This window comes from Thunnus maccoyii, chromosome 15 (assembly GCF_910596095.1).
Source record: "Thunnus maccoyii chromosome 15, fThuMac1.1, whole genome shotgun sequence".
Lineage (NCBI taxonomy): Eukaryota > Metazoa > Chordata > Actinopteri > Scombriformes > Scombridae > Thunnus > Thunnus maccoyii.
The window spans coordinates 29,670,476-29,697,733 of record NC_056547.1 but is presented as its reverse complement, the minus strand read 5'-3'; the positions used below and the strand labels follow the sequence as shown (position 1 = coordinate 29,697,733).

Below are 27,258 nucleotides of genomic sequence, written 5' to 3'. Positions count from 1 at the left end.
CACCTCTGTCTGGGTTAACCGTTGTATCATTTGTGTGTCAAGTCTGAGAAAATAACTTGGATCTAACCATTTAACAGCTTGTGTCACAAATAAGAGTTGGACTTCACCAAGCAGAGAGGGTCTAAGGAAATATCCTGTTGGTTGCATGTAGGAACCAGTGTTTTTAGAGTTTGACTCATACAAGGGAATAGGGATGTCAATGGTTAACTGTTAATCAGTTAACCATTGACACACACAGCGACTAGCAGCTAGTTAGCATGGCTAGCATTGTTAGCATAGCTATGTGTCGCACATAGACTGTATAAAAATAGGTGTAGCTGCAGTGTTTGTGGTTTAACAGCACCGTGCTGGACAGGTGACAGGTGTGTTAACAGTGCTTGTGCTCTGACAGACTTCACGTTGTGGATATAAAGTCACACAGCTGACAAACTGTTAGCCTAGCATGCTAATCCTACAGTCTATCTGTACCAATCAGTGTGGTAGAGGGCTAGTTCAGTACGTCAGGCCTGAGTACATCATGCCATCGATAGCTACTGGGACTAAACACATTGAAAACACTTTGAGGTGAAGATGGATGAGCTAAAAGTCAAGCTAACCAGGGCAGACAAGCTAGCTCTGACCACCAACTGCTGGACAGTTCTCACAAATGAAAGCTAACTTAGCTTTCTTAAAAAAAAAAAAATAAGCACTTAGTTACCAGGGTGTCGGTCTATCAAAAGCCAAATGAACTGAAACTGACATCCCTACTAGGGAGCAGAAGTCAGGATATCTGGGCCTCTGCTGCACATTTAAACCAATTCCCCCAACTTTATGAAAACACTAAATCACCAGAGTACCTCTGTAAATGTTGTCTGAATGCAGCATTTATAATTACAGTATCATAATAAACTTAATTTGTAGAGCACTTTTGTTACCATAGTTACAAAGTGCTTTCCATGGAAAATTAAAAATAAAATCCAGTGTAAAATTGGAAAATTATTTCAAGATCCCCTCCAGACATGACCAATACATACATACATACTCTGGTTGGAACAATAATGTGTGTTGATAAATCTAGAATCTATGAATACAAGATGTCTCCTACTTCACTGTAAAGTCATTCTCAGTGTTTGTGCACCGGAGGTTTCAAGTTTCCACATCACACTTGTGTAAGTTGAATATTGGACCACGATTGGTTCCAAACTATTTGTGATGTCACGAGTCCTGCTCGTAGACCCGCCCATTAAAATCAGCAGCTATTCCAGCAGATGAATGTGAAAACAAACTCTGCACAGAGAAGCTCAAACATCCGACTGTAGGAACAACAAACAAAAGAACACATTTTTGAGTTGAGATGGACTTTAAAAGAGATGGGAATTGTTAAGATTGTATTGATACCAATACTATTACTGATTCTATCTATCACTCCAATTCTTTATTGATTCCCTTATTAATTCCTGATCAATTTTCTGTGTGGAAAAAAAGTAGGCTTACACAGGGTTTCATCATCAATGCAACTGTTTTATTACCTCTACCGTTAATCCATCAACTTGCATGCTGATGAATATATATATAATAGTCCACAACCAAAAGTTAATAGTATTAATGAATGAATGAATTTGAAAGCTGTCTGTATGTTATTACCATCATGTGTCCAGCAGTGGAGAGCAGCCTCTCTGCTGCAGCGTTAGCTCCGGGAGGAAGCCATCGTTGTCCAGGACGCTGAGCGGCTGCAGGGTTTTTGCAGCGACTTGTTTTCTTCTTATTTTCTATTCTATTCTATTCTTTTCTTTTCTTTTTCTCATCTCAGAGTTGGTTGAAGTTGTTGAATGCTGCAGTGTGTGTTGGTCAGCTGGTCTCCACGCCGTAGGAAGTTCACAGTATACTTCACCTTTGTTTGGCAAAGGTCATTATTTATTTGTTAAATCAAAAAATGCTTGCAACTGCTGCCTTTTTTTTGAAGCTAGCTGAAGATAACTCTAGCGTGTGTGTGCGCTGTAGACAGTCTGGAGTGGAGTTCTGCCTTTTTTCGTTCCATCAGCATCACATGACTGGACATCAGTAAGAGGAATTGATAAGCTGGAAGGCATACGATTCCGATGGATTGGACAATTCAGAACCGGTTCTCAACAGGAACCAGTTCTGGATTTCCATCCCTAGACTTTAATTTGAAAACTAGCTGATCACTGAAGTAAAGAGGAGAACAAATCTGAGCAGATGTTTTATTCCAGCTTTTGTTCCTCAAAGCTTGGTCCTAGTTTTTCATACAAAGTATTGAAGTTCCATCGTCAGCCGTCCTCCCAGTACAGTCAGAGCTCAGCAGAGTGTGTGATTGGGATGCAGGTTCATCTCACACTCTGTGTATCCCACATGATATTGATTTGGATTCAGGGTTCTGCCAGTTTTGTGCCACGTCCGCCATTTTGCACCCAACACCACCATTTTGACAGTAGGATTAATGACACAAATGGAGGTGCTTGGTGATTAGCAGCACCGAATCAGAAGCTGCACTCCTTTTTTTTTTTTTTTTTCCTTTTTGTCTTGGGGTAGAGATGGGAAGTCAGGGCTGACACATCTGGCTCCTGCACCTCAGCGATAAGCCTGACATCCACCGATGAATCAAACAGCTGAAAAATGAAACACAGAACGCTTCCTCAATCGTGTGTAACAAGCAAGAGTCCAGGAGGAGGAGGAGGAGGAGGTGGAGGTGGAGGTGGTGGTGGTGCTGGAGAGAGACAGAAGGCGGACTGGGAGGAGTGGAGTTGCATCAGCCAAATGAATTGTCATGATGCAGATCATGCGTGAAATGAGCAGCAGATTCCACAGTGCAGTTGCAAATGGCCTTATTACCATTACACTCAGTCAGCTGGCACCGGGCCTGCTTGGCAAACAGAGTTAACCTGGTGTTGAGCAACCCGGGACAGACCGGGGACAGACCGGGACAGGAGCGTGTTTACAGCGGGAGCGTGCGAGGAAGACCGCTGTTTTGATTCTGAGGAGGACATTTTAGCAGCAGCCATCTGATCGACAGGCAGCTCTGTGCATAAAGAACATGGTGTGTGTGTGTGTGTGTGTGTGTGTGTGTGTGTGTGTGTGTGTGTGTGTTGGGGGATGGGAAGAGGGAATTAAGAGTTGGCATTATGTCAGGAGAGAGCTGCCATCTCTGCCTCCTTTCTACCCCTGCACGCACACACACACACACACACAAGCATACACACAAAGACTTGAAGACGGATAGCGCACGATGAAGAGTGTATCTCCTTTATTACCCCCCATACACACACACACACACACACACACATACACTGTCACACATGGCCGTGTACACATGCCTACACAGACTCCATATCCACTCCTGATTGGCCGGTGTAATATGAACAAATGAAGCCCTGAGCTCTGGCTACATTTAAGGGGCCCCTGAAAGTAAGCATGTGTTTATTTTTACAGTGAAAGAGGAGGGGGGGGGGGGGGGGAAAAAGACGAAGGGTTTGAGGAATTGGGGGAGGGTAGAGGAGCAGGGAGGGGTTTCTTTGTGGTACTGTACAGCTGGAGCAGGAGAGGGGGGGGGGTTACAAAATGCTGCCTTGTGTTGGAATGCTGTGCTGTATGTGGATGTCTGGACATCGTTTCTCTGCCGTTTTTATGATGGAGGTCTTCTTCTTCTTCTTCTTCTTCTTCTTCTTTGGCGCTCTCTCTCTAGTGTCACCAGCTTTTCAGTAAAGACGTCTTACCTGTCCAACTTTGTCTCGGTGTCGTGCATCATGAAAAGTGTGATTTTTTTGTTGAGGTGGAGCAACGTTTGCCCTCCGTCAACCTCCTCCACCCTGGTCGCTTTCTACCTCTCGCTCGCCTTTTTTTCTTTTCTTTTCCTTTATTGCATGGGCCTGGCAGAGCGCCCAAAGCCAAGAGGGGTGGGGTGGGTTGGGCGGGTGGTGGTGGTGGTGGTGGTGGTGGTGGGAGGGATTATGGGAGGAGGGGGTGGGATTGAGAAAGAGGGAGAAAGAGTGTGTGGCTGTAGCAGCTGACTGAAACAGTCATTATATTATGTAAAGGCAGTCGGCGGTGGCGGTGGCCGAGAGGAGGGGGTCGAGGAGGGGCGGGGGGGTGGGGGGTGGTGGTGGTGGTGGGGGGGTGGTGCCAGCGCTACTGACGTGCAGAACAAGGCCGTCCCCGATTGGCTCATCAGTGCCATTCTCAGCGGCGCTCTCCGGCTCATTAAAGGTGGAGGCTCGGCGGAGAGGTTGCTTGTGTTTTTCTCTCAGCAAATGGAGGCGACGACTTGGCTCCATCGCTGCGTCACAAATTAATTAGAGAAGAAGAAGAAGTGACGGGTGGAAGGCTGTATTGTGTGATCATTAGGACTCCTCCCTGTGTTAAAGAGGCTGCTGTAGATGCGAGGAGGATAACAGAGATGTTAGAGGAGGACAGAATGAACAGATTAGAGCGGTGGCAGCCAGAGCACCATGATACAATAGATGAGGGGAAACGATACAACGACACCAGCAGGAATAATCTCCTAATAGGAAGGTGATTAAGTGATAACAGGGCCAATTAAATCTCTGTTTGAATTGCAGTCACTGGTGCTCCGGCGTACATGACATTTTTGCCAAAATTCGGTGCGGGGTCCAGGTGTTGATGATGCGGTTGCTACGGCGCCGAGAACGAAAGCATCCATTTGCATGTTGTCGTCCACATGCATGATGTCCCGTCTGTCATGGTGGAGGAGGAGCCTGCACACACACACACACACACGAAAAGCACTGAAAACATGAAAAACTGTATATTGTGGGTGGTGGAGTGTAAGTCATCCAAAAAAAAGATGAGAATGTCACTACATGTGTTTCCATCCATGTGTATTTATTTGCATTAAAAAAAAAACAACCTGAGTGGAAACACCTCAGATTTGGAAAAAGAAAAATCCTGAAAAATTGAAGAAGTTTTTTTTATGCTGGCTGGTATATTAATACAAGCAAAATGTGACCAAGTGGCATGGAAGCAGAGCTTGTGAATAAATCATGACGTGCATGAAGCATGTGACTTAAATATCACTCAAGCTTCTAACTGAGGAGACAAAAAATAGCAGCAGACCAAAACATTGGTTAAAGCTACATTTAGATGGAAACTTGGCTGCTCCTGGACGTCAGAATAGTTTTCGGATGTCGTATATGTTGTAATTGTCGAAGCTTCTCAGGGGTTAATGAGATTTCAGCTGTGACTACCTACCTTTTTTTTTTTTTAGATTAACGTTTTAGGTATTTTTGCCTTAATTGGTCAGCGGGCAGTGAAGAGGCCGACAGGAAACGAGGGGAGAGAGATGATGGGTATGACGGGCAAAAAAAAAATGTCCCTGGCTGGCTGGAGTCGGAACAGGGATGTTGTGGTTACGTGGCATGCGCAGTAACAATTTGGCTACCAGGGTGCTTCTTTTTCTACAGTTTGATTCAAATAACACAACAGCTTGTTGCTGGGAGGCCATGCTTCTGAGTCTTTGCTTTTGAGTTTCACGCAGTTTCATCCAACAAGAAAACTGATACATCAACTTTACAGCTGCAACCATTAATCACTTCATCAATTAGTTGTCAGCTATTAAATGAATCGCCAACTATTTTTTATTATCAATTAATTGTTTGAAGTCATTTTTTAAGAAAAAATGTCAAAATTCTCTGATTCCAGCTTCTTAAATGTGAATATCTTCTGGTTTCTTTAGTCGGGACTAAACTAGACCATCGATGATCATCTTGGGCTGTGGGTAACAGTGATCAACATTTTTCACCATTTTCTGATATTTTATAGCCCAAACAATTAATCAATTAATCAAGAAAATGGAGAAAATAATTGTTTTCAACTTCCATTTGCTTACAACACATCAACTCTGACATCTATGTAGAAGAAGAATAGTCTCTTTTCTTTCTGTGGAGGTTTTTGGAAACAGCAGACAGAGATGCTGAGTGTTTACATCCAGCTGCAGTAGCTGGAGTGTTTCCTGGTGTTCACCGCTGCAGTCACTGTGTTCTGAAACATTGCTGACTCTGCAGCAGTGGCTTACCTGCTGAACATGCGTCCTGTAGCATATGCACGGCTAGCATTGTTAGCATTACTGTTGTCTGCTAATGTCTGATGTCTCCAGTCTCTGTGCTCTTATGTGACTGTAACGCATTATGTCTCTTGTTGTTTGTGTCTTTTATCTATGCTGCGTTCATGTTCACGTCAGCAGTAGGAAAGGTTTATGTTGTCAGAACTCTGACAAAGTCCCAACAACTATTTAAAAATTTAAAGTATGAAATTCTAAAGGTCATGTTTTTGCAGGGTTGTTGTTTGGGTTGCATTCTGTCAGTTTTTGTAACACTGATCATTTTTGGAAAAGCAGAAAAATGTAATTTTGCACAAAAAAAGTGCTACTAGGTGAACAATGACCATCAAGCAATGGAGTAAAGAAACACTGAGTCCAGTTGCAGGCAGACGTTTGCAGCTTTCCTCACAGGTCTACAACATGTACATGTAAATCCTGACCAACACAGGTCGTCCAGTCAGATGAAGAATGTGTGATGACAAATCAGTGAGGGGGGTTTGAAGCTAGGCGTGCAGGAAGCGTACAGTGAGTCTTTCTGCTTTGTCATTTCCTCGTCCAGCTCATGCTCTGCTGCAGTGTCTTGATTGGTTCACCGCTCTGTCTGCCTCCATGCTGAAGCCAGTCACATGACTAAGCTAATTCGCTCATAAGACTCGGCTTGCTGTCATCCTTACAAAAGTCTTCCTCGCTGGTATGAATCACATGGTAACACACACACACACACACACACACACACACACACACACGAGGCATCAAACATTTCTCAAATGTATTCGTCACCGTCAAGTAGAGAGATCCAGGCTATTCTTAGCCTGCTCTGTTTAACCCACTTCCATCTGAATGAGCTTACCATCAGCTGCTCATATTGTCTGATTATTTATTTATATGAGTTGCATCCTGGCATGTCACTGCACTGATTCTCAGGTCATTGAGGTTGTACTGGTTAGGATGCTTAACTGGACTGGTGATGCTGGATATAGAACATCGCTGCTCTGCATCATTGAACGTTTTTGTTCTTGTTTTTGCCTGTTAGCAGGAAAGCCAACAAGATCCCATCGGTTCCAACAGAAGACGTTTTTAAAAGTTTTTCTGTTTTTCAGTCATTTCTTCAAACAGCTGGTCACTGTAGGTTTTAGCAAATGTTACTCAAACAGGAGGAAACAGTGCATTTGTTGGGGACTATTTTCAGTGGTGGATGAATCCACACACTGATGTGTTTTTAGGTTTTCTGTGTTTTTAGGTTTTATTAGGTAAGTTTTTGAACAACAATGGAGCTCAATGGCTCATAGAAATAAGATATATCAGACTTTGATACACACAACACTACATATACTTACATACATCAATTCAGCATCGGTTTGAATCTGCATTCTACACATAGGAATGACAAGAAAACTATAGACTATGACTAGATATTTATAATTTAGTGTTCCATCCTGGGGGTCGAAGGGTTTTTCATCCCCCCTCTGTATGCTTCACTTCCTGTCTCCTCTCTACCATGCACTTCTCTCTGTATAAAGCAAGGAATCTCTGTATGTATGTATGTATGTATGTATGTATGTGTGTGTGTGTGTGTGTGTGTGTGTGTGTGTGTGTGTATGTATGTATGTATGTATGTATGTATGTATGTGTATGTGTGTATGTATGTATGTATGTGTGTGTGTGTGTGTGTGTATGTATGTATGTATGTGTGTGTGTGTGTGTGTGTATGTATATATGTGTGTATGTATGTATGTGTGTGTGTGTATGTATGTGTGTATGTATGTATGTATGTGTATGTGTGTGTGTATGTATGTGTGTGTGTGTATGTATGTGTGTATGTATGTATGTGTATGTATGTGTGTATGTATGTATGTGTGTATGTATGTCCTTTGCATATCTTGAGCACCGTTCATGCGATCAACTTCACACTTGGCAAGTGTATTGCTGGGGACCAAAGAACATGCAGTGTTGAATTTGGTGCAATTTGGACACGTGACACGTTTAATATTAATAAGCTTTGAATAAACAAGTGAACCGCTCAGCTCTGTGTCTTGAGTACAGCGGGGGGCTGAGTGATATAAACACCATCACATCACAGTGGGGCGGGGATTCTGGGCTCGGGCCTGCTGAACGGGACAAAGGCACAGAGGGGAGTAAAGGGACAGAGGCAGTAAAACTAGCCAATAGGACTGTAGACACGTTTGATTGGCAGCAGAATCAACCAATGGAAGACCTTAAACAGCTTCTACGGTTCAACCTCTGTTTAGTCTCACTGGTGAAGTTTCTGTCAGGATTTAAACCGTTTAATTTATTAATTCATTATCATTTTAATTGATACGTTTGTCAGTTGATACATCCACAGCCTGTGACTATGTTACTTTAACGTTAGCATACATTTTGTTGAATGTTGGCATGCTGGCCTGCATGTTTTGCTGTTTGTTGAGGCTTCTTGAGTTTTCATTCACATTCAACGCAGTCGCTGCTAGAAAATGATTGATGGTTCATACCTGACCCTAGACACTACTAATGAAAGGCCTCAAGACAAATACAGGTGCTTTTCATGATTAATAAAAAGGTGCATTGTGCTGGTGTAAATCAATCCAGTGTTCTAAATCCAGTTTCACATCCTTTATGTGTGGCTCCGCTAACAGCCGTTGTCTCCTTGTTTCCTGCAGGATGGAGCGGATGTCTGAGGAGGCGCTGAGGCTGAACCTGCTGAAGCGAGGCCTGGAGTCGCCCAGTGAGAGAGAGGAGGCGCTGGCCAAGCGTCTCAAAATGGAGGGCCACGAGGCCATGGAGCGCCTCAAGATGCTGGCACTGCTAAAACGCAAGGATCTAGCTGATCTTGCAGCCCTGGAGGTCGCGGGGCCCCTGGGAGATGGGAAGGGCCCCGGAGCTAGCTCCCTCCACCACCAGAGCCTAATGGGTGCCGCCGCTTATGAGGAGAAGCTAAATGGGAGTCTGAGGCTGGGCGGCCATGGTGGTCATGTTGGACCCAGTAAGAATGGGAAGGAGAACATGCTGGATGAGCCGGTGGATATGAGCGCTGGGAGAAGATGGTGAGATGATTTACTGGTATTTACTCATCAGAAGCAGAGTGAGGTGACTGTGGTGTCAGAATGTCAGCAGGACTAGTTGTGTTGAGAGGTTCAAACCTTTCTGCTGTTACATCATGGATTAGATTGGGGATGAGAGTTGAAACAGGGTTGACAAAATGTACACACCAAAACTTTGTAGACACTACTGTTGTTGATGAATGTATATGAAATTAATGTATGATATATATATATATATATATATATATATATATATATATATATATATACTTCCTCCCTGCTCTAGTGTGTCATACAACACTGTATTTATAGCTATGCTACAAGCAGCATTGTGACTGTTTGGTCTCTTACTTTGAAATTCACTTCACCTGTGTGCAGGGTTGGAAGTTAACAGAAGGCTTGAGGCAAAATGCCCCTAAAAAATATGAAATCTGGATGACGGGGGCTTTTAAATGCCCTCGTAAAATAGACAGTTGAACAAAGACTTCATAGGTTTTGCAAAGCGCAGTGTTTCCACTATCTGATTCCACCAGCAGTGCAGCGCCACCGCTAAATGACGAAGCCACTGCTGAAATGTCACTTTGTACATAATCACGACCAACGCAAAACACACGCACTCCCTCCGCTCGGAGCAGTGGACTGTAGCTGGCGGGGAGAGAACGGGAGGTTCGCTTCTCCGTCTCTCTCTCTCTCTCTCTCTCTCCTGTTTGCACGAGGGCGGGGCTGAGCTTCACACACACTCACACACAGCGGACAGCGAAGCAAAGAGGCCACAGAGGACAGAATGAAACGGACTTGAGGTGATACTTTACTAGAGGCAACTACGACCGCTCGCTGCCATAAATGCAACAAAATCCAGCAGTAAGGGAGACCGTACGAGCAATTTCTCAAACAACTGTTGAACAGGCAGAACATAAACTTCGATGTGTTTGACTTCCACACTCTACTCTGACTCCCCTCTCATCCACAGCCGCTGTGGTTTACAGACATACAGAGCTCCTTATGTTAATAGCGAACTGATCTGAACTCAGAACGGACGTTCATTGTTTGTAACAATCCAATCTAATAAGCTAAATATGTGAAAATGAGTAGAAGACTGTAGGCTGACAGCAGCCTGCCCCTCCTCTCTACCAGCACTACCTGCAGCAGTGAGTGTGAGCAGCAGCAGCAGCAGCAGCAGAGGAGATGGTGAATTATGCATTTTCAACATTTATTTCAACATCATTTTGACATTTATTACAACTACAGCTATCTGGGCCTCCAGAACCCTGCTGGTGTCAAAAGCTCCTGTAAATTAACATGAATATGAGGAACAATTCTCTGCTAGTTAAGTTTTTCCTGCTGCTGATTTTCGCAAATATGGATCCTGGCGTCATGCACGCAGCTACCAAAGCTGTCAAAGAGCCTCTGATATGATATGATATGATAGTGGAACAGCTTCATCAGCAGTATACTGCCATAAGGACAATCAGCAATGTTGCTGATGTTGAACTGTGATGTTGATACATAAAAATAAAATATGCATTAAATAAGTAAAACCACTCACGCAGTTCTAATCTGTAACTGGGATTATAACTCAGTGTGAGTATTTTTACGCATGAAATATTCTTGCATTATATGTTTGGCTGTTCCCTTCACTTTTTTAATAAGAATCATTGTCAAGGCCCTTGTAAAAAAAAAAAAGAAAAGTAATTTCCTACCCTGCCTGTGTGTGTCTGCTGGTTCTGTGATAAATGTACAGCCTCCAGTGTGAAAGGTGCTGGGCTGGAGCACACACACATTCACTGTGTTGTTTACCTGGATTACATCACCAACAGCACCACACTACTACAAAGTAATCAAACTCACTAATATACACATCATACTGGTCAGTATGCAGTTAACAGAGGTTTGCATCTGCATTATGGGACATATTTTACCTGGGAACATTTAAATGCAGGTAGCTGTGGGAATATGTCCAGACTCAGTGATCAGAAGAAGTTGTAACCTACTGCCTTTTTATACTGTTGAAAATATGTATTTGCTAGTTTTCTGACACATATTACAAGAAGATGAAATATCACTACATACTACTAAGCATAACAATAATCTGATCTTCCTCTTTTTAAGCACAGTCAGAGAAAAGTTCACTTAGCTGCTAGTAGCTATTAGTGCAGTGCAGTGAGGTAGTTTGTTGAACAGACGCAAAACCGCAGTCATGTCCTTTCAGATACCATAATGATACAGATGTGTTTCCTCTTTCTTGTCAAAAGCATCTTTTGGCTGAATGTAAACGGAACAGTCACCCCACATGCAAAGAGCTTATTAACTAACCAGACTCCATCTGACACTTTCATTTGATAGTTTGGCAAACTCACAGACATTAATTATCTAGAAATCATTCAGTTTGCCAGCAGCCGTTATCTTTTCAGCCAGTAAGGAGCACAAGCTGAACCTCTCACCTGGAGAGACCACAGGCTGTAGTCCAAGTCACAGCTGTTGTCGTTTGATAATTGCACTCTGTGAAATAACAATTAATGGTTCATCCCTACTTTTGTGCCTTGTTACTGTTACTGAAAACCTCATCTGAATTGTATATTTCTAATATTTGTTTGCCACTAAAAAATATCAACTAATTAGAGTTGTAACTGTAAAGTAATTGTGGAGATAGAGAGTTGTAGGGCTGGGCTTAAGTAGTTTTAAGGTTGTGTATCATCTACAGTGGTTTCAGAGATTATTCACTTTTTCCAATTTTGTTTTGTTATAGATTCAGTTTGCATTAAGTTCTGCATTTTTGGTAGTCTTGTAGTCTCTTGTAGGTATTTAGAGCCTTTGCTTTGGTGCTCTCCTCAGCTGCTTCCTGTTTGCTTTGATTATCTTGAGTTATCACTACAACTTCATTGGCGTCCATCTGTGGAGATACAAGATAGATAGACGTGTGTATGTGTATGTGTGTGTGTGTATATACAATAAGGTCCAACAATTGACAGTGCTCATTGAGCCAGAATCCAAAGGCCAAGCAGCTCTGTCTGACACCGCTCCCTGTTCACTGTATGGTGCTCTATATTTACTGTCTGAGTGTGTAAATGTATTCACTATATAGTGTCCTGGAAAATCCCACAACAACAACATTCTCTACACCTGCCAATAATGACACAAATGATGATGATGATGATGATGATGATGAGTGAGTGTCTGAAATCTGAACCTACTGCTCACTACTGAGTAAACTGTTATACAAGGAGTAGTCAATGAGCCAACGAGGGAGTGATTTAAGCCTCTGTAGACCTTCACAATCAAACTGTGTGGAGGCACAGATCTTAGTAAGGGTATTAAAGAGTTAGTAAAGACCGACTGTTCCCAGGAGCACAGTGCGTAGAGCCGGACATCCTCCAGAATTCTGTAACTCGGCAAGAAGGACCAAGAGCCTGTTGGCCACTAAAACAGAGCTTCAGAAGTTGTCTGCAGAGTTAATCCTAAGTTAAAGACATATGACAAAACCTGTGGAGTTTATCAGACGCCACAAGGAGATTGGTCAGAAGTCATGGAAGGATGACCACACTCACTGGTGTGGCTTCAGGATCAATCTGTGAATGTCCTTGAATGGCCCAGCTGGAGCCCAGACCTGAAGCAGACCTGAAGCAGACCTGAAGCAGACCTGAAGCAGACCTGAACCAGACCTGAACCAGACCTGAACCAGACTTGAACCAGACCTGAAGCAGACCTGATCTGCCAGGAAGAATGGGAGAAACTGCCCAGAGCTTGTAGAGACAAACTTGAAGGGGTCTTTCAGCTCGTTCCAGCTCTTCATTGAAGTTATATGATGTTTCTACTTACCAGACTCCTGTTCATTTGTTTGTTTGTTTGTGAATTGCTGCACCATCCATAGACACAGTTCTCCAAAATCCAGCCAGAGAGATTAGCTGTGTTTGGAAGCTTAGAGATGTCCACTAGAAGTCCAAACCAAGACCTCACTGTAAACTAATAGAAAGAGAAGAATTATAAGCCTTTATATAAAGAACCTTTCTTTATATAAATATAAAGAATGATGAAATTCAAAGCTTCATGTCCAGATCAAGTAGCATATTTAATGATGATCATGAGTGTTATTCCAAAAGCTGACGAGACATTTTGTTCTTCTCGTTTTCCCATCCAGCGATGCGGACCACGATAGACGAACTCCGTCTCCAGACGTCATCATCCTGTCAGACAATGAGGCCTCCAGTCCCAGAACAACGCCTCGCCCCGAGGAGCACCTGCACCATGCCAACCTGGACATGTTCAAGGTAAAAACATCGGCAGCTGTCACTTCTTTCAACTCTGCACAGCTCAAAAGGAAAAAGGCTCTCTAATTAACTTTGAATTGTACAACAGTTTTAAACCTGATTAACATGTCAGAGTCAGAGCTGTCAAAATGAACGCCTTAATTGTCCTGGATTAATCAACATAATGAAAGCATTAATAAGACATCACAGCAATAGAGCTTCTACATGGGAAATCATTAATGATGGAAAACTGTAGTACAAAGTACAGTAGAAATTGAAATGAATTGTAAGGATCACAATCTGAAACTGCTCCATTCAATGTCTTTATTTAAAGGTGTGTTCAGAGTTCTCAAGGAGGATATTCAGCTTAAAAGTTGTGTAACTAGTTGCCTTAAATTTGCCATCTCAAGACCATGTGTCACTGTTATTGTGTGTGTGTGTGTGTGTGTGTGTGTGTGTGTTCCAGGGGAAGACGGGAGAGGAGAGGCAGCAGATGATCAAAGCTCTGAGAGAGGAGCTGCGTCTAGAGGAAGCTCGCCTGGTGCTGCTGAAGAAGCTCAGGCAGAGTCAGATGCAGAAGGAGAATGTGGTGCAGAAGGTCAGTGCTGCTGCTAACACACACTTACTATACACACTTACTACACACACTACTAGCTGCTTGGCTGACATTGTGCTGCAGAGGTTTGGTTTACCTGCTGACCTTGCTGTGGTGTAATGCATATTAACAACATGACTAGACACTGACAAGATTCTTCCACAGTATACATTAGTGTTTAAGATCTTTAACTCTTTTTCTTACCATGTAAGCAGCCATTTATTTCACTAAAATATATATTAAAAAAAACATTTTCAATCACATCCTGATGTAGGCAATCCTTCAAGGTGAGCATCATTAGGTGAGCAGGCCTTAAGGGTCGGAGGCTGGCCATGAAGGAAATATAAAACAGTGGCTCTCAAAGGGGTCCGTGAAATAATTTGCTATAAATTACTTGCGCCACGCTGTGCAACAAAACAAGTAGCCATACTCATAGAACCTGAGGTTTGTGTTCATTACTCCCACCCACGTTAGCTTTGGGCCAATAGAAACTCTGATATGATTGTGACACATCATGTCAACCTATCATGAATCACTCACTTCAATCACAGCACAAAAAAGCGTTCTGCTGCTGCTTAGCTTGGCTTATTAGCCAGCTAGCTAGCTGGTGAGCATGGAGAGATATTTGAGTCAGTCCACATTGTCATGTGACACTAAGCTCATACTAGCTAAAGTGAGAAAATATGATGACAGCTGTGTAGATTAGTTTTATTCAGAACAGCAACAGGAGATCAAAATGCCTCATATGTCTTCAGGTGCTAGCGTACGAAACCATGAAGCTACCACGCTAAAGCTACATCTGATTACTAAGTCCTCCATGTTACAGATCAACTGGTTTTCCTGTTAACTGGTTACTTTTGTTTGTAAACATCAGGCGTTTCTCATGGCAACAGCAGATGTCCCAAAACCAGTCCATCCCAGGTGTGACACCTAAAGGAAAACTTAGGGTGCATTGTGCAGGACCAGTGAGCCGTGCAGCTTTCAGGATAACTCATACACCCAAACACACTGCCTGTTTTCAAGCAAAAACAACTGCATATTGTCTTCCAGGTTTAAAATACCTCTGCTAGATTAACTGGTGACCACAAGACCATCCTGTGAGCAATTTTCCATTCAGTTGGATGAATCAACGGACGTTGTCGCTTAGTTGATTGTTTTGGTTCACTATCCATGGGAAGGGAACGTTTTAGAGGCCTCCGTAGTTTAAGGAGGTGCCTGGGAGGATGACGGGGGAGGATAAATGTTTAAAAGTATGTAAGCATAGAGATATTAACATGATTCACATTGAAACATGTTATAGTTTATCAGTATGAAAGAGGTCTGAAGTGTTTAGGTTGAAAAGTTTTAGAATACAAATAGTTCCAACGGCATCTAAGAGTACAAATGGTGGTGAGCATGTGTTTAATGAGTGTAATGATTATGAGGGGGTCCTCTGTAAGGGGTCCCTGGCCCCAAAAAGAACCTCTGGCCTAAAATAACTCTGATCCAACCTCTTTACTGTGCTGTGTTCTGTCCACCTCAGCCTGCTAGTGTTGCAGCATTGCTCGCCTCTGCAACTGCCTACAGTGCATCATGTTGCTGCACATACAAATAAAAATTAGCACGTATGAATGTAAAAAAAATGATTGATGAATGAGGGTTCTCACAGCCAGTTCAGCAAAATACACAGATTCACTAAACTCAGAAGCTCACAAACCTGTTATCTCTCCTTGTAGCAAAGCACAGTGTTCAGAACATTTAGGTAGCAGCTGCTCATCCTTGGCCAACACTGACTTTAATCACTCACTTTAATGCACAGATGAAGGAGCGTTACCACCAACACATTCAGTACATGGACGACCAGCAGCAGCATTACAGTAACCTGGACATCTGCTGAACTTTACTGTGTATCTGAAGTATTTTGGGAGTATTTCTACCAAGAGCAAAAGCAAGCATGATGGTTACTGTGATGGATCATCTAACTGGAGCTGATCTTCACACTGTACAGAAACAAAAGGCTGCCTGGGAGGAAGAGATAACCAATAACACATGTAGAATACTATGATGTGCTTCTAAAAATGAAAAGTGTGATCCGAGCATGAAGCTTCAATCTTAAACCTTAGAAACACAAGTCAGTCAGTCATCATGTGAGCTAAGCTCTGTTGTAGTCCTTTCAGATTGGCTGTTGTTAATCTAAAGTAAGCTGTAAATGGGTGCTGTAATATGATCTAAAATATAATATGTAATATGAAGTGAAAAAAGAATATTGTTGTTTTTAATAATGTGTTGATGCATGTGTGCAGGTGCCGGTTGTCCAGAACGCTGCCTCCTCTGTGCAGCCTCCTCCCATCCACAGCTCTCCTGGCCTGGGGAAGCTGCCGGTGCGGCCGGGCCTGCACAACCCAGAGCCCCAGAACCTCCGCACTGCACAGGTGTGTGTGTGTGTGTGTGTGTGTGTGTGTGTGTGTGTGTGTGTGTGTGTGTGTGTGTGTGTGTGTGTGTGTGTGTGTGTGTGTATGCACACGCTCCTATACATGTCAGAAAGGATTTCATTGCTTTACTTGGGGTGAGGACATGATCTGTCCTCTCTTTTTCAGATAGGAATGTAAGAACAGCATAAACTTTGGTTAGAAGCTGGATGTGGATACTAGCCCTTGTAGACTCATACATACCATGATGTCATGACACTGCAAGGACACTGGGCCAAAAGGGGTTAAAATGCCATCTAAAACCACTTTTCTTTAAGGTTTAAAGGGTGAACTGCCTTACATATAATAGACTGAAAATGTTCCTCTACTTTGAACTCTCTATTGAGGATCCTTACTTCATAGATGATCCAGTTTTTTTCTTAGTTCCTGTCTAACTGCAGATTATAATAAATAACTCCTGTGCATATTCTCAACATGTCAAATATCAAACCTCAAAAAGCTTCTACATCAACAATGAGGAAAAAATGTTCTAAGTGAAGTGTGGTGAAGTCTGTAAGGCTGCAACGATTAGTGAATTAATCGATTAGTTGTCAACTATTAAATTAATCACCAACTAGTTTGATGATGGTAATTGTTCGGAGTCATTTTCTGAGAAAAAAGCTTCTTAAATGTGAATATTTTCTGGTTGCTATAGTGACAGTAAACTGAGTATCTTTGGGTTTCAAAACATTCAACATTTTCTAACATTTTATAGACCAAACAACTAATCCATTCATCGAGAAAATAATGGACAGATTAATGGATAATGAAAATAATCATTGGTTGCAGGCCTAGAAGTCTGCACCCCAAGCGGACTCTCTGGAAGTCTCACAAAGTCCGTTTGAGGCCCCTTGTGGACTTGGATAGGCCAGTCCTGACACATCTGGACATTTAGAGGCTTAAACTCAACCCGTTAAACTTGAATTTGACTGTGTCTTAGCTGTGGACTTGATTAATGTGGTCTTAGATGCGATTCCTCTGAAGGAATCTTAACAGAAAACTAAGCAGAGATACAATTTCATCCAACATAGGTGAATGTTCCAAAACTCACAGCCAGCAGAATGTCTAGCCTAAAGATTCTCCAGCTCTCTTCAAAGATTCTCTTCAGCCCTCTGTGATCCTAATGAGACAGAGGTCTGCTTCATCAGGTCAGGGTAAAGGTTCAGGTGCAGACGTTTGATGTAGTGAAGCCGTGGTGTAGACTGACATCAGGACTGAGTTCAGTGCAGAGAATGAATGGGTTAGTGGAAGGTCTCACTGTGTGTGTGTGTGTGTGTGTGTGTGTGTGTGTGTGTGTGTGTGTGTGTGTGTGTGTGTGAGAGAGAGAGAGAGAGAGAGAGAGAGAGAGAGAGATAATGAGTCAGTCTCCTACTGAAAGCCTTTGTTCTTGTGCTTTGTTCCTCCATTACATGTTGAGATGGTATTAAATATTCAGCGGATCTCTGTGTTTATGGATGACTGTGTGTATGTGTGTGTGTGTGTGTGTATGGGGGTCTTTGTGTGTGCTGGATTGTCTTGTTAGCCTGCTCTGTATGGATGATGATGTTCTGCCTGGTTTGTCAGTTCACTCACTAAGCAGCTGCTGCCCTCTGCTGCCTACACTGTGTAGAGTATCTGTACAAACACAACACACATGTAGCCTACCTCATATATTAACAAGTAGATATCCACCTAGCTAAAGCTAAAACAGCTCAATCATACAACAGTTTACAAAATCAATACAAACTTAATACATGAATAAATTAAGAAAAAAACAAGACTTAATATGAGAAACAGCTGTCAGTATAAAACACATTACAGTTCAACAGAGGTCTCCAAATGTAAGTAGATTAAAGTGAACTCCTGGTGATAGGGCTGGGCTTTGATAGCATTTAATCATATCTGCCAAATACCTTCCAATCACTTCTCCAATCAATTTATGTTTAGCTTCACTAATTAAAGTAAGTCAGCTCTTGTTAGCTGTAAAGACAAAAATACACATACACACATATTGAAATAACTGCTGATTTTGACACATTACCAAAACAGATCTAAACAGTGAAGGTCCTGATTCACATATTGATATGAAGGTATCCTGGTGGTTCAGGGGTTAAAGTTACAATAAACAACATTCAGCCTCACTAGATGTCAGCAAACAACTATTTGCTATGTAAAGATATAGTGAATTAATGGCGACCTGAGCAGAGAATGAAGTCACACTCCCTCTGTGTGTGTTGTTATCAGCTTCTCTGTTCTTTATTTTGGTAGCCGATCCAGCCATGCATGCATTTTATTTCATGTTAGTGCATTTGAGCATGTACGTTAATGCATGCCAGTCCCTCCGTGTCCTCCTTGTCCATTTCCAAGATGGCGGCCGTGTCACAAACTTTCTCAAATTACAGCTAAACAGTACACTAAAATATGTTTCTGAAAATGTTTGAGGTAAGAAATGGGCAGCGTAGTAACAGAATCTCAATCCATGTTGGATCAGCACTGCCTAGTTTGATCTGAGCTTTCTTTCTTTCTTTTTTCCAACTTTATTGAGTAAACAATGCACACATTTTGGTCTTAGATGTTGGTGCTATACTGCGACATCTAGTGGCTGAACGTCATGTATTGTAACTTTAAAGACATTGAGATGACTCATCACTGTGTTGGTGTTGTTGGACCAACAAGTCCACTTGCGGTTGTGGTATATCGTCACAGAGTAGTGTTTCTTTTTTCTCACAAACTGGCTGATTACAGACACCAGCTTGCAGAAAGGAGAGGAGATCTGTTGTTTTCATTTTCCGCACACAAGATAAACAAAAGTATCTTTTAGGACATGGAGGACTCTGAACTGACCAGACTACAGCCCAGTTTAGTTCTGGACTGTTGTCAAATTATTTACAGAATGAACATTCATTATCTACAGCTGATGTACTCTGATTTGACTGAAACAACATACATACAGTAATAGCAGTGCTGCATAACAACAGATTACTCAACCCCCACCCACTCATCACCCTCCCAAAACCTGCCATCTGCTAGCTGTTGGCTGGATTCACTGCAACATCAAACTTAGAGCATATTGCTTGTTATGTCTGTTTTAATATAAAAATACATACATTAGATGCTTAACTCACCATATTATTATTATTATTATTGTTATTATTATTATTATTATTATTATTATTATGGAACAGGCCCTCTGTAATGTATCTTTGATGACATTATTCAAACCAGAAGGTTTCTGTCCAACAGAATGAAATGTCTCTTTATTCTCTTTATTAATGCTTGTCTGTTTTTTTCCTCTCTGCAGGGTCACACAGTCATCAGGTCAGCAGCCAACGCCAACCTGCCGCCCATGCTGATGTCCCAGCGAGTGATAGCACCCAACCCCGCCCAGCTGGGCCAGCGGGTTTCCTCCAAGCCCGGCATGGGCCGCTCCAACTCCAGCATGGGCAACCCCATCAGCTACCAGCAGGTACAGATCCCAACCAGTCCCAGCTGTCTCTGCACTGCATCCAATAATACACTGTGTTGACTGAGGAGGAAGCATCTCTCTGTCTGTGTAAACTAACATTAACAGTTGAGTGAACAGGTGAGAGCAGCGGATCCCACAGCAAGCCAGACTGAAGCAGGTTGAATTAGAGCTATGAGAACGAACAGGCTGGACTGAAAGTTGCAGACGTTTTTTAAAGCCGTGTTTATGAGCTGCGTGTTAATCATGACGTTCAGCATGTTGATTATTTTCTGAGATGAGCGTAGTTTTTGTCACTTTCACCAGCTACCCCTGCAGTTCCTCTGGATACATGTATTCACCAGGACAATATTAGTTCAAACAACACATAGCATGTTGACCACAAGTGTATATTCACCATCAGTATGTCTCTCTGTGTGCTGGGCAGACGGACCATCTCCTCCTCATTATCAACCATTAACACAAGCATGGAGGAGTACTGTGATGTGCAGCAACATGTTTACTGTGTCATTCAGGCAAACACGGTGCTGTTGCTGCGTCTAAAAACCAAAATATAAAATATGAAGTTTTTTTTAGGTCTAATGTGTTTACTGCACATTGCTGAGTCATGTAAAGGTGAAAGGTAAAGTGCACGTCATGTTCCTGATCACTTTATGTCTGCTTCTGAAGGGGGGAATGTTCTAAACAGCCACTGCTATACAGAGTGAGCCTTGTCAAAGTAATAGTCATGAGAATTTCTAATAGGGTTTCTTGTTTATTCTTATTATATGTTTCATATGTTTGATATTCTTATTATATGTTTTATTCTTATTTATATGTTTCACAATGATCTAAAGTGGGATGTGTGTTAAAATACAACATACAAACAGCTACAGTAGGTGAGGATTTTGAAGGGTAAACAGAAGTGACGTTTTTCATCACCTTTACTTTGATAAGGCCAGACAGCAGTTTTTGTAGCAGCAGGAGAGATGAAGCCTTACAGACAACAGTTCAAATGATTCGGTGTATCTGACAGGATGTGGTGAAAGACAATGATCCAGGAGTCATATGCTTCAGATGATTGTAGGTGTTGTTTTTGATCATAGTGCAGGGTGTGCAGCTGCTCCGACCACCGACTATCACAGTATAACAGAACTCTGACACATTACTAATCAACAGAGGATGTGTGTCTCCCTGTAGGCCAGCCAGCAGGTGGCAGCTTCCCAGCGCTCAGGCTCCAGTGCCATGTACATGAACCTGGCCCACATGCAGGCAGCAGCGGCGGCGGGGGCCAGCGGGGTGGCGGGCGGCCTGGGCGGAGCCTCGGCCGTCAGCCCTTCCACCATGTCCAGCTCGGCCAGCGGCGGGGTGAGCTCCATGGCCGACCAGGCCAGCAGCCAGGCAGCAGCCAAGCTGGCCCTGAGGAAGCAGCTGGAGAAAACCCTGCTGGAGATCCCCCCACCCAAACCCCCAGCCCCGCTCCTCCACTTCCTGCCCTCTGCAGCCAACAGCGAGTTCATCTACATGGTGGGGCTGGAGGAGGTGGTACAGAGCGTCCTCGACAGTCAAGGTAAGCAGCAGACACATCTGCATCACTTTCTCATATCATTGTGTGAATGTCTGACGTGAAAACCTGTGAGGGATAAAGTAAAGCACCACATATAGACTGAGCCACTTCATGTGTCTGGGGCAGATTGAACAGCCATCCAATCATCTACATGGTGCTGTTTGTAAAAATTGAAAGGTGATTGTGTAAAGTAAAGTGTCCCAACACCCACACATGTAACAGTCAAGCAGCTACTTGTGTGACGTGTATCCAGTAACTGCCGACAGCGTCCAAGAGCCTGTTAAGACCTCATGCATGTTGAGGACACATGCAGATACATGACTCAGTGAAGCTCAGATGTTTTGTTGGTTTTATTTCATTTCCGCAGAATGAAGAAAACAGTCAGATTAATCAAACTGCATTACAGTTCTAATCAGATGTCACACACATGCAGGAGCTGAAGGACTAATACAATTAATGAAGCAATCAAACAGAGTTATCTAGAAGCCTGCAGGTGTTCTGCACATTTGCTGTTTTCTATGATTGATTTTTTTTACATGGGAAGTTGAACTGATAAGCGTTACATGGACCCAGTTATGTTTGAACTCCTAGACTTTAGTCACTAATATTTTAAGAGAGATATATCTCCACACACTTCTTTCTACATTGATGTAAACCTACTCAACTTAAAGCTGAAACTTTACACCTTAATGTCATATCTATTATTTTATGTACAATTACCTGTATTTCATATTAATGTTGAGAGACTGTCAGGTAGTAGTATTATCAGCCTCATTAAGAAAAATAGATAATAATGTTAATATCAGCTGGTAAGCAGTGATAATCATCTGTAGAGGTTCTGCCATAAGTCAACAATAAGTCCAGCATGTCATAAACGTCAACTTCTTCATGTTTGTTCATTATTGTCAATCTTAAAACAAGTTTACAGGTGCATTACCACCAACAGCTGGGCTGCTGTTATACAGTAGACTGTGGTGAATTGTGGGATACATTTGGCTGTAAAAGTGCTTCAAAGTGGTATTAGGAGAAGTGTTCATCAAGTGCAGGTTAAGTGGACTGTGTGTTGTTATCTTTCTGACGTGGTACACACTTCCCTGCTAGTGTGTTAATGTATACACAAGTGCACTTTAGACTACAAGTGTGGGTTAGAGATGCTCACTGTATCGATGGTTGATAGATTATTGGTCAACAAGTGAGAAAATTAAATCATTGTTATTGTTCTGATAATGACATTTCAGCTGATAATTACGTCTGATAAAACGGAGCTGTGGCTGCAGTCTTCTCCTCTCTGCTGTCTGTCACTGCCTGTTTGCATGAGGGCGGGGCTACACACACACACACACACACACACACACACACACACAAACTGCTTGTTACAAACTAGTATAAATTAATGTATCATTATTGTAGCGATGGTGAATACTCTTAACATTAATGTTTTAAAAAGAAGGGTTAGGGCGTTAGGGTTAGGGGTTAGGGCGTTATGGTTAAGGCGTTAGGGTTAGGGCATTGGGGTTAGGGTTAGGGTTACAGGGTTAGGGTTAGGGCGTTAGGGTTAAGGCGTTAGGGCGTCAGGGCGTTAGGGTTAGGGCATTAGGGTTAAGGCGTTAGGGTTAGGGCATTAGGGTTAAAGTTAGGGCGTAAGGGTTAGGGTTAAGGCGTTAGGGTTAGGGCATTAGGGTTAAAGTTAGGGCGTAAGGGTTAGGGTTAAGGCGTTAGGGTTAGGGCATTAGGGTTAAGGTTAGGGGGTTAGGGTTAAGGCATTGGGGTTAGGGTTAGGGTTACAGGGTTAGGGTTAGGGCGTTAGGGTTAAGGCGTCAGGGCGTTAGGGTAAGGGCGTCAGGGCGTTAGGGTTAGGGCGTTAGGGTTAAGGCGTTAGGGTTAGGGCATTAGGGTTAAGGTTAGGGGGTTAGGGTTAGGGTTACAGGGTTAGGGTTAGGGCGTTAGGGTTAAGGTTAGGGGGTTAGGGTTAAGGCATTGGGGTTAGGGTTAGGGCGTTAGAGTTAAGGTTAGGGGGTTAGGGTTAGGGTTACAGGGTTAGGGTTAGGGCGTTAGGGTTAAGGTTAGGGGGTTAGGGTTAAGGCATTGGGGTTAGGGTTAGGGTTACAGGGTTAGGGTTAGGGCATTGTTTACAGTCTGCATCAATGAAAACTGAATACCTATACACTGAGTCAACATCAACTTTATTACAATAGACATTTTCAATCACTCTTTGATCAAAATGTTGAAAAAACATTTAGACATACAGTTTGTGTGGTTTACAGTGTGTGTGGAGCCACAGCTTTATAACCAGGTGAATGGGGTATAAATAGATGAACATTAGATTGTTCACTGTCCATCATGGTTGAAGCAAGAAGCAGCACACCACCATCTCCACCTGTCATCGTCTGCTCTCTCTCTCTCTCTCTCTCTCTCTCTCTCTGTTGTAATGCACATGTGAGCGAGGCTCCGGATCGTTACTGTCGCTGTAAGCAGTCATGTTGGCTCTTCTCCGTAGGTAAACTCCGGGGGACGCTGGCCCGTATGGAACCCTTCTTCTGTGCCCAATGCAGAACTGACTTCACCCCCCACTGGAAGCAGGAGAAGAGCGGGCGAATCCTCTGTGAGCAGTGCATGACGTCCAATCAGAAGAAGGCTCTGAAGGCGGAGCACACTAACAGGCTGAAGAACGCCTTTGTGAAGGCTCTGCAGCAGGAGCAGGTCAGCAGCACTGTCCTTCCGCAACACATCCAGCATCTCTCTGCTTATGTATAGTTGTAATTTATGACACAAAGGCCATCTATATGTTCCTACTAGGAAGTTAGTTTCTGCAATTTTAATGAAACATTTCTTATATTTGTATCAACTAAAAGTTCTCTCACAAGATACAGTATATGGCCTTCATTTGACCTCCTTTGATCATAGTCTGTGCACCTTTGTGCCTTTAAAGAATAGATATGAGAGTGAAGAGTTATAAAAGGGCAAACTGTGACCCTCAGAACTATTGTCCTGAGGATCGTGAGTACAGCTGGCCTTTACTGTCACTATCTGTTAAAGGCTGATGTAGACCAAGGGTATGAAAGCAACTGTTGGGAACCACTAATTCAGACACAGTTTAATTGATGTGAACACTGCTCCATGTGGATTATTGAACGCGTGTGCTTTCATATCAGGAGATTGAACAGAGGCTGCAGCAGCAGGCGGCCCTCTCCCCCAGCTCGGCCCCTACTGGCCCCAACGCCTCCAAGACTGACTCCATGATCCGACACCATGCCCTCCGCCAGGTACAGCGCAGCACGACACCCACCAGTCCCGCTTATAAAAGTGTCCCATCCAGATATGTTTTAAGACACGGGAAGATACACTGCTTGAAATAATCATGTCAACTAAAATATGTAATGATAGAAACCAGTCTTAGAGTGTGTATGTCTTTACATTTATATTCACTTTATATCAGTGAATATATTGATATTTTTGATATTATTATTTATTAAATATGATAGACAAGCTCATAGCAAGTTAAAAGGGCTCTGAGTTTGATTGCATGATTTTAATATTTAGTACATTCAGCCAAAGATGACACGTTCATGATGGCATGGAACAAAGAAAGCACAGCATGTTTTAAGCTGGTAATGTATAATTGACTAAAACTAGTAATGCATGAACAAACTGTTGTTCACCTCCAGTTTACACTGTATCTGTGTAATCTGTGCACTGTGTGGCCATGGTGGTGGAGTTCATCGGATGTCTGTACTGTCTTCAGGCTCCCCAGCCTCAGGCCTCCCTGCAGAGAGGTCTGTCCAACTCTGCGCGAGGCGTCCTGTCTAACTTCGCCCAGGCCTCCCAGCTGTCAGTGGCTAGCAGCCTCATGGGGATGACCAGTGCAAAGCACTGTGGCAGTGGAGGCAGCAGTAGCAGCAGTAGCAGCAACAGACTGCAGCATGACAGCCGTCGCCAGATCTACAACATCCCAGGTACCTACAGCATACTGTAGTGTTTCTGTGTCGGCTTCATCTCATGTTCACATTTAGGTCCTTTTCCACTGCAGGAACCTGGAGCTTCCCTTTACCTGAACTTTGAAGGTCCTTGCAATTCCACTGTATTTTACAAACTTGGTAGGCTAATGCAGCTGTGAGACAAACAACAAACAGGCTCATAAATCAGAATCATAAAACAGTAAGGTGTCTTTATTGACCTGGTAGACAAAAAGGCACAGTGTGCAGTTGAACACCATGTATATTCATCTACTTTATAAGACTAGATTACTTTCACTATTACTTTCATTATGATGAGTGGATCCAAAACCACATTTTACTCTTAACTAGCAATTATTTTCATTATCAGTTCCCTTCTGATTATTTTCTCAATTAGTGGTTTTGTCTATAAAATGTCAGAAAATAGTGAAAAGTGCCTGTTATAGTTTCTTAAAGCTCACAGAGATCCTTGCCTGACTGAGGCTTTTATGCTCAATGCGTTCTCCATTGCAGTACTGTCTGAAACACCAGGGACAATACTGTCATAGAAATAAAATGTTCTGTGAAGAAGCAAGAAGTCAACAAGTGTTGCCATAGAACGTCACAGACCAAAACTGTGTGACGTGCTGCAGAGCTTCTCAGTTTGTCCCCCTGAAGCAAACTCGTGATACGGGCTATTCAAATAAAAACTGACTTGTCTTGATCAGAACAATAGTCATGTCACAATCACTACTGCTCTCAAGTTTCTCTTCAACAGAAATCATTTTCTTTCGCTGATTAATTCCAGTCATTTCTACTTGTTGCTGTTTTTTTCATTCGGTATTAATGAAACTTGACACTCGCTGCGGATGTTTCACATTAAAAACGAAATGGAGGAATTGTGTGCTTTAAGCCACGGGAGCTCTTAATGTGAAACATCAGCAGGAAATGTTCATTCACAGTAGTAGTAGTAATGCAGAGTGGTGAGTGTGACATGACTCTGTGGTAGAAATTTACAGTAAACGTAGAGGAAAAGTTGAGTTTGCATCAACAGCAAATTGAAACAGGAGCCGATCAGAAAACAGGGAAGCTTCTCAAAATATAATGAAATATACTTATAATAATGCCAATATTTTAGAATTGTTTGTGGACCTTACAGTACGCTCTCTGTGTTTCTGTCTCATCCCCTCCACAGGGTTAAATATTGCCTATCTGAACCCAGCGGCAGTTGGAGCCCATAAGAGCTCCAGCTTAGCAGACCGGCAGAGAGAGTACCTGTTGGACATGATCCCACCTCGATCCATATCGCAGTCCATCACCGGACAGAAATGAGCCCCGCCCAACCCTCCCGCCCCTCTGAAGCCACCCCCCCCCCCCATCCCGCCCTCCTACCCCACACTGAAGCACTCCCAGATCAGCCAACATCCCCCACCCCACCCCACCCATCGCATGCAGTGCCTGTCCGTGTGCCTACCTTAAACCAACCCATGAAAATCCACCAAGTCAGACAAAGACACTAAACTGTCAGTGCATCTCAAATTTTCTTATTATAGTAAAAATTCTTCTTCGTCAGCGTTGTTTAACAAATGTAATTCCCATTATTATCGCTGTTGGTAGCACTATTATTATACCTGCAACTACCTTTTTTGCTTCAGTTACTATTACTCATTATGCTTTTTTCTTTTATAAGTGTTTGATCCATTTTTTTTGTTTCTCTGCTGTCACTCCTTTATTTTGGGGAGTGACAGTGTATCATTGTAGGGTCGCTTTAGGCCGTGATCATATAGGATTTTTTTGCTCCACTCAATTATAAAACTTAGATGTGAGTATTGCTAGTAACAGAAGATCAACAGGGTGCATTCTGGTTGCTATGCAACATAAAGTTTAACGACTTTGAAGCTTTGTAATCAGTGTTAGCTTGCTAACTTGAAGTAACAAAGTGGATAATATTGATAGGAACAAAAC

General features: G+C 42.8%; 1 protein-coding gene across 2 annotated transcripts in view; it reads left to right on the top strand.

The window, feature by feature from the left end:
- Nucleotides 1-26,638, top strand: part of gatad2b (GATA zinc finger domain containing 2B) — a 47,155-nt gene extending 20,517 nt beyond the window's left edge. The window contains exons 1-11 of one of the 2 annotated variants that reach the window (XM_042435635.1): nucleotides 6,664-6,740; nucleotides 8,707-9,090; nucleotides 13,223-13,352; nucleotides 13,798-13,929; nucleotides 16,209-16,337; nucleotides 19,654-19,818; nucleotides 20,995-21,364; nucleotides 23,859-24,061; nucleotides 24,514-24,624; nucleotides 25,104-25,314; nucleotides 26,489-26,638. In XM_042435635.1, coding sequence (XP_042291569.1) covers nucleotides 8,708-9,090; nucleotides 13,223-13,352; nucleotides 13,798-13,929; nucleotides 16,209-16,337; nucleotides 19,654-19,818; nucleotides 20,995-21,364; nucleotides 23,859-24,061; nucleotides 24,514-24,624; nucleotides 25,104-25,314; nucleotides 26,489-26,625 — 1,971 coding nt within the window. In that variant the 5' untranslated portion in view covers nucleotides 6,664-6,740; nucleotide 8,707 and the 3' untranslated portion in view covers nucleotides 26,626-26,638. Of the gene's footprint in view, nucleotides 1-6,663; nucleotides 6,741-8,706; nucleotides 9,091-13,222; nucleotides 13,353-13,797; nucleotides 13,930-16,208; nucleotides 16,338-19,653; nucleotides 19,819-20,994; nucleotides 21,365-23,858; nucleotides 24,062-24,513; nucleotides 24,625-25,103; nucleotides 25,315-26,488 lie in introns of those variants that run through there. The other variant, XM_042435634.1, reaches the window with a different exon arrangement.
- Nucleotides 26,639-27,258: the final 620 nt, after the last annotated feature.